This window comes from Coenobita brevimanus, chromosome 13 (assembly GCF_032717465.1).
Source record: "Coenobita brevimanus isolate Jiangsu-jjx chromosome 13, ASM3271746v2, whole genome shotgun sequence".
NCBI lineage: Eukaryota > Metazoa > Arthropoda > Malacostraca > Decapoda > Coenobitidae > Coenobita > Coenobita brevimanus.
Window position 1 is genome coordinate 51868853 of NC_136966.1, and position 10832 is coordinate 51879684.

Genomic DNA, 10832 nt, shown 5'->3' on the forward strand with positions numbered 1-10832 from the left:
GAAGGGAATTTATTTGTACGTATGCGTGTGTGTGTGTGTGTGTGTGTGTGTGTGTGTGTGTGTGTGTGTGTGTGTGTGTGAGAGAGAGAGAGAGAGAGAGAGAGAGAGAGAGAGAGAAATCCTCTCGAATCATCGTCGTCTGGTATGTGTGTGTAGTTTTTGCTTTTAACTTTTTACCTAGAGCTATATAGGCATACGAACTTTTCCCGTCGTGTTCTGTGGCTGATGCTGTGATTGCACTAACATACAAATTAGTGATAATTTTTTAGTGAAATGAAAAGAACGCGAAAAAAGGCTGCAACACCAAGATTGGCTATAAGCTGTTTCTGTGGGGAACTTCGCATATATAAGAAAAAACGATCAGCAATGGAAGCAGTGAAAAGAAAGGTAAAGAGTGATGAAGGAAGAACTCTTGTCTCCGTTATTCACTTCCCTAGTGTCAGAGTATATTAATGTTAATAATAAAAAAAGAGTTTGCTTCATTATCGTCCCAAAATTATCCCAAGCTTAGGAAATGCTTTGGCTTAAACTGAGGAGACACTAAACACAACCCAAGGCAGCAGAGTCTCTTCATTCTGCCAGTCAAACCTTAAATATTGTGCAGGACAAATATAGAAAGAGGAAAGAAAGAAAAGGAAAAGAAAAATAGCCTTGCTAGTCACCGATTCTTTATTAATATTATCACCAATCACTGGTGTTTTTAATTGTTTTGGTCGGAAATCCATCTTCATCTCTGAGTCAGGCATCCGAGTCAGGTTGGGAACTGAGCAGAGCAATGAGGAAGGATGCAGCACTTCTTTCTCTTGTTTATTTTTTTCTTTTTTCAAAGCACAGTCGATAATACATAAGCTCAGGTAATCTTATTCTCACGATCCTTCAGCTTTGCACTCGATCTTAGTCCTTTCAGTACAATGACATCTTTTATATTATTGTCTTGGTGTATCTTAGCAAAGTTACTCGACCCGGGACGTCTTCTTTTTATCACGCTTAAAACACCTAGACGATTTTCCTTAGTTTAAGCGAGGGTGTTCTAAGTGGAATGTTTTGATATAACCTTCATTATCCAGTGTGCTCCTCTTTGCTGAATGAAATCGCCTGGTTGTAGCAAGAATTTAATATGAATGACGCCCACGCACTGGAGGAGTTAATGCAAGACTCGTGGGTCCTGACAGCCACAGTTCTGGTCTTTCAGGTGGATGGTCTTCAGAGAGGCATCACAGATCTTAGGCCTAAGCTTGAGCTGGAGCTGCGTCACCTGCATTTTGTTGCCGGAGCAGGAGATTTCCAGGGTTGTGCCGAAGCCGGCCTTAGTTGGGTGGAAGGAGTAGCAGTTGTAATACCACCAGCCGCCTCCTTGTTTGGCTGCGCAGTTACCTGTTTAACACAGAGACAGATAAAACCATGTGCAAAAGTTCGCCGACAAATTTCTGCCAGCGTTGTGCCTTGTCTCTCATATTTTTTATTCCTCCCCTAATGACAGAAGGTATCCTTCCTTCTCACACTGTTTTGCTGTGAGCTTCATATTGTTGTTGCATAAAAATGGTTTGTGTAACAGTTTCCATTGTCAAAGTGGACAGAGAGGCGAAAACGAATCTTTACTCATGACAGTACTATGTGCCCATTTCATATTATTTATTCTTCCTTTTGCCCTGGTCTGGTTGTGTTGAAGTATCGGTAGTTGTGATAACCACCTGGCGTCCCCCTTGTCTGTCTACGCAGTTACCTGTTCGGTATGGCGAGATATGCAAAATAACCCTTTCAGTACAATGACCTCTATTATTTATTTCTTCCTAGTACCCTGGTAGAGAAGGGCTTAAGTAGCGGCAGGAGTAACTACGCCAGACGCCTCCTTGTTCGGCAGCGGAGTTACGTATGTGGGTGAAATATTATCATGACACTAAAAAATGGAACGTATTACAATGCTGAATAAAATCGTGCTGTCTTTGTATGTCTTCTTCTTTCATTTTCTCCTGTATTCCTTATCGTCTACCTCAGATTCTCACCTGATTTATACACAGCCTCTCGAACACAAATTTTCACCCTATACTCAAAAAATGGCTTCCACATCTATACCCTTGCGTTGAGCGTTGGGTAAGGGCGGTATATATCTCCAGTGATAGAAAGTGGTCTTCCTTCGATTGTGGATCAGCTGCCCTCAGTAGGCCGTAAAATACAGCTTAATAGTGCCTGCCAGTGTCAAGTGTGTTCACGCAGGCTGTTACAATACATGATCGGACAATACGGTCGTTCCACTCTTTAGTCCAATATTTGACCACTTTTTGAGCTACAAGGAAGCTGAAAATATCGACATCAAAAAATTCCGTAGTATACCATAAATCGAGTTTAAAATTTATAAATATCGTGTGCAAATAGACTTGACATGTTAAGTACCTGTTGATCAATGTTATGTTTTGACTTAGCCGTAATTAACGAAAATACTAGGCAGTCATGTCTGTGAAACGATGGACTGTCTTCGATTTCGTACTTTTCTCACTGACGCCAAAATGGAAGCATAATATACTTAGTAAGTACACGATATATTGTCAAAGCTTTGTTCACACAGTATTTTTCTGTTTCAGTTGCTATTTGTGTTAATGCAAAGAAAGTTATGATTGACGATATTTTCAACTCCCATGTACCCCATAACTCGCAAATGTTCTATTATGAAACCGACTTAGTATTCTGAAATGTTTGTTGGGTTGCATCAGTGGGTTTAGGTCATTATACACTGTCACGGCCTTACATTCGTACCTGAGTAGTAGTCGTTATCTCGGTCCAGCGTGGTGAAGTAGCGTCCATTGAGGGTGTTGAAGCAGTAGTTGGTGCTGGAGGTGCCGTGTGAGGTGCCAGACAGGGTAATCAGGTATCTGGAATGTGTTAAGTGGTTTCCTTGGTTAGTGTATGGATGGTGCTGGAGAGGAATCCCTTCAGGTGGCGGCAAAGTACGTGGATACAGCAGTTTACCGACCCAGATATCGAGGCACAGATGTAACCAGGCAACGTCACCCTTTCAGTTCGAGAGGCCCTTCTTAAGCTGAATCCTATTGCCAAAAGTCGCAAGAATAAAACAAAGACTCCGATGGTCTGATAGATGACACATATGCAGCCTAGAGTAGCAAAGACTAAGCAGCTTTGTTCAGTCAGGAGAGAAAAATCCTAGCAGTCAGAAAGTTAAATTATACACATGCCCACCTGCCTATCCTCCTCCTCACCCACTCGAGTCACCCTCAACCCCTCATGTCCAAATAGTTTCTCACAAGCTGAATAAAATCGTCTGGAAGCAGCACGAGTAAAAGAAAATGGGGAATATTATGATAGCGGAGAGTGCTAAGTAGGCGTCAACTCACCTCTCGTCCTCGTCGGCCACCCTGATGCTTTGGTAGGTGGCGTAGTTGTTTCCCCCAGTGGCCAGCTCCAGGTCCAGGCGAAGAGTGTACGAGCGTCCATGCGTCATTATGTGCAGGATCTCGTTACCTTAAAGAGAAAGGGGGAGAGAGTGTATAAGAGTGAGAGAGAGAGAAAAAAAAAAAATGTGTGTGTGTGTGTGTGTGAGAGAGAGAGAGAGAGAGAGAGGGGGGGGGGAGGATGGAAAGGGGAAGGAGAGAGGAAGAGTGAAATTTGTATAGACCTTTAGAAGCAACAATCTATAGATATGCTGCCAAAGAGGAAGCTAGAGAGGGCTATAGAAACATGAGGGACTACAGTACACAACGGCAGTCAGAGAGGTGGTTGGAAGGGGAATGGAAATATGTGGGGAATTACTGAAGCAGACGAGGCTGAGAATGGTTATCGACATGTAGGGAGAAACTTGAGGAACCTACAGAACCTCAGAGAAAAGTTTAGGCCTTAAGAAATACAGTCGTAAATGTTGTGCAGCTGCTTTATCCTGAAACACGTGGAGATCTGTAGGTACACAATCAGAGAGTTGAAGAAGTCTGCTGAGATGTAAGTAGAACCCTAGCGAGGTATATATAAACGTAGTTTGATGGGAAGTTGTGAAAGTGGATAGAAATGTATCGGGATCTGTTGAAACGCATTCAGAAAGGAAGACTTGAAGATGATCAAAAACACGTAGAGATCTATAAAACCGTATTCAGAGGGGAATTCAAGGAAGTCTGTAGAAACACAGTTAGAGAGAAAATTATGGAAATGTACAGAATTATGTGGAAATCTACTGAAATGCAGTCATACATTTAAGGCATGAAATTGATGTTAGCAAGTAGGTGTGGGTCATAGGTTAAACGTGCCTGAGATTTTACTGAGCACTTTTTGTCTTAAACCCCTTCACTCTGAATATGTATTTTCTATTTCGTTTACTGTCAGAAATTTTTATTCAATTCAGGTGGTGTCTTTACTGGAATGGGTTAATGGAGGCCATAGTTCACACCTTCAGTTTCAAAAGTTTGTCCTAGGCTGAGTAAATGCGTCTTTTGGTAGCAAGAGCAAACTATAAATGGTCTTTCCTCACCTGACGGAACTGTGCCACTCTCGCAAGTTCACATCTTCAGTACTAATTCGTGCTTACATGGAATTCGATGGGGTTTATGGGTGGGGTAGGAATGGATTTCTTTGATTATCAGTCAAATCAGCCTTCCAGTTTTTACTACAGGCCGTCAACTGAGCCGAAAGGAGTCATGGATTGTCGTCGGGTAAGAACAAACCCAATAAAACACATCGTAGTGAAGGGGTTAAAGCCTTATCTAACTCACCCAGCCAGTACTCCTCGTAAGGGCTGCCGAAACCGTCCTTGTACTCAGCCCAGGTGCGGTTGAAGTTCTCTTGGTAGACGGCACTCTGGCGGTTGAGGAAGACGGTCCAGCCTCCTCCGTCAGACTCCATGTCGCACCACACCAACACAGGCTTCTGACATGCACACCTGTTCAGTTGGAAGCAAAAGTTCACCTACCATTTTATCTCTTCTGCTTCTCACTTTCCTCTGCTGGCTAGTATTCCTAAGATAAGAGGGGCTTGGCGTGTTTCGCTGGTCACAAATGATTCTCCTTATATGATACGTCAAGGAGGAAAGTGGCGGACATGCCTTACTTTTGAAGTAGAGGTAGTGCAATCGAACATTTTGTCTCAGACTGTACAGGTGGGGACAAAAGTTCGCTTAATAGGTTGCATTTCAGGTGACGCTTCTTTTTAGCCATAACTTATAAATGTTAAGCCATTATGTTTTATATTATGGTATATGTTTTTGCTACCGAAAGAGTCTGTATCAGTAACATACAAAAAGATATTAAAATGTAATATGTAGATTAAATTGCTAAGGAAGAAGTGTTACGAAATTATGCTGTTTACAACACCGCTTAATAGTTCACCTGTTCTGCTGTTTACACTCCTCTAATTAATGTTTCTTCCACAAGCTCAGAGAGGCCTCGCATTTCACCTAATTTGTCATCTCTTCTGCCTCTTGTGCTTCTCACTCTCCTCTGCTGGTTGTTATTCCTAAACTGAGCGAGGCTTGGTATTTTTCTCTGGCCATAGATAATGCTATTTGATATTATCCGTGAGGGAGGCAAGTGACGGCCATGCCCCAATGTAAAGCAAACGCAGAGTAACAACAGGTAAACCGTTGTCTCTCGCAGTTAAGATGAAAGCAAATTTACAAGTAAATCTAATCTCAATGAAATCTTAATGAATATGTGAAAGATCATGAAATTATGCAGCATCACTGTACAACGCGTACATGTATGGGCAGTAATGGACATTTTGAGGCAGTTGGTCAGGCGGTGAGAGTGTGACAGACAGTGAGACTTAATCACAGATGGCAAGACAATATGTGGCGTACTGTAACAGACAAGATGACAGACAGTCACAAAAACAGTACTGTGACAGAGTATGACAGTGTGACAGGTGAGACAGTATGACAAGGTGAGACCGTGTGATAGCCAGTGTAACAGGTAGTGAGGCAGTTCACAGGCAGTGAACCAGAGTGGCAGATAGTATGACAGTTTGACATGTAACATTGTGACAGACATCTTGACAGAGAAGATGACAGTTGACTGTGGCAGACACTATGACAGTGTCACACAGAGTATGATACCGTGACAGACCATATAACAGCGTCGCAAGCAGTACGATAGTGTGACAGACAGTATGAGAGGTGATACTTACGTGAATGGAAATATCTCGTACACTCCGCTCTCGGTTACCCCCGCCATGAGGTAGTCGGCGCAGTCAACCGGTCTCAGAGGTCTGATGGGCAGAGGTAGCTCACTTTGTAGCTTTAACTTTCTTCTGTCTTACATCCTCATCTCTCTCTCTCTCTCTCTCACACACACACACACACACACACACACACACACACACACACACACACACACACACACACACACACACACACACACACACACACACACACACACACACACACACACACACACACACACACACGACCACCTTCCCACTCTCACTCAGTTTCATTTTTAACATCTAGTCTATTCGTGGAAAATCATCTTTCTTGTTCATATTCCGCTACTCACTTGATTTTAATGTGTTTCACCAGCTACAACAACCATTCACTCCTACTCTCACCACCATCACAACCACTACCACCACAGCCACAGTTCTTCCACGACCCTCACAAACACTGCCACTTCCCCCATAGCCACCACTACCACCACAACCACCATTACTACCACAACCTACTAACACCACCATTACCAGTAGGCTACCATCACAACCACTCACATCTACCACTACCACCACAGTTACGACAGACTCTACAGCCGTCACTATCACCACACTTAGCACTACCACCACAGTTTATCATCCCCACCATAACCACCACTACCACCATAGCTACCAACATCCCCTATACTTACAGTGAATTGTTGTCCATCTCTACCATGTCACTGAAAAAAAAAAAAAAATGAATCAGTCATAGTAACCAAGCATAATTTTTTACCATTAACCCCTTCAGCTCTTGGACGTCGTTTTTTTATTATGTTATTGCCATACTCTTTTACTGTCACTTGGCCCAAAATTGCCGACTTTCCATTCTGAATGCTGAGTTTTAAAGAGATTAACACTAAAATATGAGATTATACTCCTTTCACCTTAACTTGAGCTAAAACTGTCATCTCTCCAACTTGAATGTTTTGCTGTAACGAGAGATTAACACTGGAATACAATGCTCCTGGTGACGATGAAGTGCTATGGAAAGGTGTAGAGCCGTTGCATATCCTTTTCTGACAATGATGTTACGTGAAATAAGCTGCACAAGGATGAATGTCTGGGCCACATGAAGGGTGAAAGTCAGTAAAAAGTGCCATGGAAAGGATGTAGAGCCTTAGCACTGTCTTTTTCTGCCACTCAGCTGCATGAAATGAGCTACAAAATGACGAAAATCTGGACCAAGTTAAATAAAAGAGGGTATAGCACTAGACAATTTTATAAAGTTTACCAGAGCAACCTATAGCCGGTTTGATATCATCTGACGGAAATGGACCACGCTCAAAACTCGAATATTACATTGTAGTTGCATGATGTGTGATGAGCTTTAGTAATAAGCAAGGAATGAGTGTCCTTGGTTACTAGTTAAAAAAAAATACACTAGACTGACTATACATGACCGTTAAGGGAACTGAAAGGGGTTAGGGTTCTTTGTCAGGTTAGAGTAACTTTACTATAGGAATGAAGGGATTTGTAAAGGCTATGTCCAACCCCCACCCACCCACCTTCAATTCGAAAAGTCTCCCCTTGGCTAAATAAAATCGTCTGCACGTAAGAAAACACAGTGAAAATAGTGTTACGGCAGTCGAGGAGTTCAGCACCAAATTTTTATAACCCCTTTAAGCCACTGATGTATTTTCTCATTTTATGCTTGCTGTATCCCGCCACTTTTACTCGTCTTGGGATAAACTTTTTGAGCAGGAGAGGTTAGCGACAGTCTTCATTAACCCCTTCATTTCGAGAGGCTTCACGAGTTAGTTTGTCTGTTGGCATTAAGAGTAAGATATATAAAACGTCACTGAATTGAAGAAATCAGTTATTTTGAAGGAATCTAAATAATCATGAAACTGGTATGAAAGTTAAGTTTAAAAGAGTATTATTGTATTGTACTTGACGTTCTTTATATTTTTTGCCCAAGCTCAAAATGATCAACTATGCTTCCATGACAAGAAATGTTTTGACTTATCAATCCCATTTTAGAAATATACTGATAGCCCATATTTCATTCCTAAATTTCGTTTGGCGCTAAACTTACCTCTTTATTTATATAACAGCAATAGAGACAATTAAATGGGTAGACAAACATATACATAGGCAGATACATAGATAGATTTAATAAAAGATACAGACTGGCAAACGATAGCTGGAGAGAGAGAGAGAGAGAGAGAGAGAGAGAGAGAGAGAGAGAGAGAGAGGAGGGGAAGGAACGGAGACAGAAGGATAGGATCAAATAGCTGAACAGACCGGTGAATGGACAGATGGTTAGAAAGACAGGTGAAAGGACAAACAGATAGAAAGGTATGTGGACAGACATACTTACAGATATGAGTTTAGTATATAGATGCTGACATCCACAAAGAATGAAAACGTTAAATATCCTTTCATCTTTTCCATGTGCATATCATCGTTAGTATCAATCATGAGTATTTAAATTATTTTCATTATATATATATATATATATATATATATATATATATATATAATAGAAATCTTACCACACAGAGTGTAAGCAGTTACTCACCCTTCCAGTCCAGGGGGGAGTTGTAGATCTTGCCGCCACTTTACTTCTCCCTGACGTAGATATGAAAAGGAACAGAATGATATACCGTAATTAAGGGCCTTATCATATATATATATATATATATATATATATATATATCCATCCATCCATCATCCAATCCTATGTTGCCCCTTGAGGAGCGTAGGAGCCCGTGGCTAGGCAGTTCGTCCCGACATTTAAGATGAGAGTGACCAGCCTCACTCATCCCTGAGTGGCATTACCTGAGCAATAAACCCCAACCACCCCTTGGATATAAACCTTCATTGGCTCAGTCCGATTGGAGCGCAATAATTACCCACTAAACCACCAGGTGCCAAAATTTGGTTTTATACAGTATATATATATATGGTATACAGTCATTTCTGGTAGGAAGAACGAGCACACCTAAAGTCCTGCATCTACCCCTTACATTTTAACTTGAAACGAGAGAACCAGGGTTCAATTCTCTGTCGGTGGAATTGTTGGACACTTGTCCGAAGCTAACACACGTTGGCTGGGGGGATGAAACTACAGACTCCTTACACACATAAGCTAAGGTTTGTAGGCCATTCTAAGTGGCATTGGAGATTTCGTAATACTCCTTCCTTACCGACTTATTCAGCACATAACACCATAACACCTCCTGTTTGTTACTGGTGCAAAGTATGTCGATATTAAAACGATATAAATAGCATACCAGCGAATATTGAGGTATGATATCGGTGATTAAGAAACTTCTTTAACACTTTTTCTTAAGTGAATAATTTTGCTTATTACACTTTCCTCTCGTATTCCGTGTTACATAAATCCTCCAAACATCATCATACTCTGCATAAAATATCGTACAGACCGATATGACCAACCATATCCGAAAATGAATAAACCATCAAGGAAGAGGTCTCCGTGCATCCCACTCTTTGCCAACTATAGTCCTTCCAAAATATCGAGATCGTAGTTGTCCCTCACGGGAATTCCCCTTCGTGCGACATTACCGAATCCGTACCAGAACACACCTCTTTGTCTCATGTCAGCTATTTACTACTTCTAAATGAAATATATTTGCAGTATATGTATATATAATTCTCTATTAAGGCTATATAGTGTAAGAAAATGCCTATTGTTTTTAATAATAAAAATGACTTTTTAAAATACCTCAACACTTGGCATCGTTGTTTTCCAACTCTGTCACGCTTGTAGGTGAGTCAGTGAGGGTAGGTCAGGTGTCAATCCGCAGGTCACTTCCTCTCTGACCGCCATCAAAGATGGAGTCAGGAGGCTTTTCCTCAAATTATAATAATTCATAAAACCATGTAGACTCTTTATAGAAATAAATATCCATAAAATATAGAGTTTATAGCAGAGAGAGAGAGAGAGAGAGAGAGAGTCAGGAGGCTTTTCCTCAAATTATAATATTCATAAAACCGTATAGACTTTTTATAAAAACAAATCTCCATAAAATGTAGATTTTATATGCAGAGAGAGAGAGGGAGAGGGAGAGAGACAGTCAGGAGGTTTTTCCTCAAATTCTAATAATTCAAAAAACCGTATAGACTTTTTATAGAAATAAATCTCCATAAAATGTTGATTTTATATACAGAGAGAGAGAGAGAGAGAGAGAGAGAGAGAGAGAGAGAGAGAGAGTGAGCTGGGAGTGAGGGTTGTCCCTTGGGGTTTGTCTCTAATCCGATTATTGGCCCAGTAGAAACTGTGGCAACGTCGCACGTAGGGGAATTCCCGTGAGGGACAACGCCTAAACGATCTCGATATTTTGGAAGGACTTTAGACCTAAGCCCCCGTGGGAAGGTATTCTGACTGCAGTCCTCTGAAATGGAAAAAAAACTAGACCTGCCTTGGACTGTCAAGATCCGAGCCTTCTTAGTAGTAGTAGTAGTAGTACTTTTTTTCCTTTTCTTCTTCATCTTCTTTCTTTATTTATTTATTTTCTTATTGTTCTTTCTTTCTTCTTCCTCTTCTTTCTTATTCTTCTTTTTCTGTCTTATTTGTATTCTTTTTTCCTTCTTCTTCCTCATCCTATTCTTCCTCTTCCACTTTTTCCTCTTCCTCGTCTTCTTCCTGCTACCCCCAGACTCCATGCTGGCTATGAGAGGTATTACCT

At 41.2% G+C, this 10832-nt stretch overlaps 1 protein-coding gene across 1 annotated transcript; it reads right to left on the reverse strand.

Annotated features, from left to right (window-relative positions):
• Positions 1-1144: 1144 nt before the first annotated feature.
• LOC145415748 (ryncolin-1-like) lies at positions 1145-6853 on the reverse strand. The gene is made up of 6 exons (XM_080284986.1): positions 6828-6853; positions 6118-6198; positions 4710-4876; positions 3348-3474; positions 2752-2867; positions 1145-1374 (listed from the first exon to the last, which is right to left on the reverse strand). Exons 1-6 carry the CDS (start codon positions 6851-6853, stop codon positions 1145-1147), a joined length of 747 nt encoding a protein of 248 aa, XP_080141112.1.
• Between the last annotated feature and the right edge of the window lie 3979 nt (positions 6854-10832).

Coding starts and splice junctions, on each gene's coding strand:
- LOC145415748 (XM_080284986.1), bottom strand. CDS start 6,853: ATGGTAGAGATGGACAACAATTCACT. Junction 6,199..6,827: donor GAGATGGACAACAATTCACT/GTAAGTATAGGG, acceptor TCTGCCCATCAG/ACCTCTGAGACCGGTTGACT. Junction 1,375..2,751: donor AGATAACGACTACTACTCAG/GTACGAATGTAA, acceptor TGTGTTAAACAG/GTAACTGCGCAGCCAAACAA.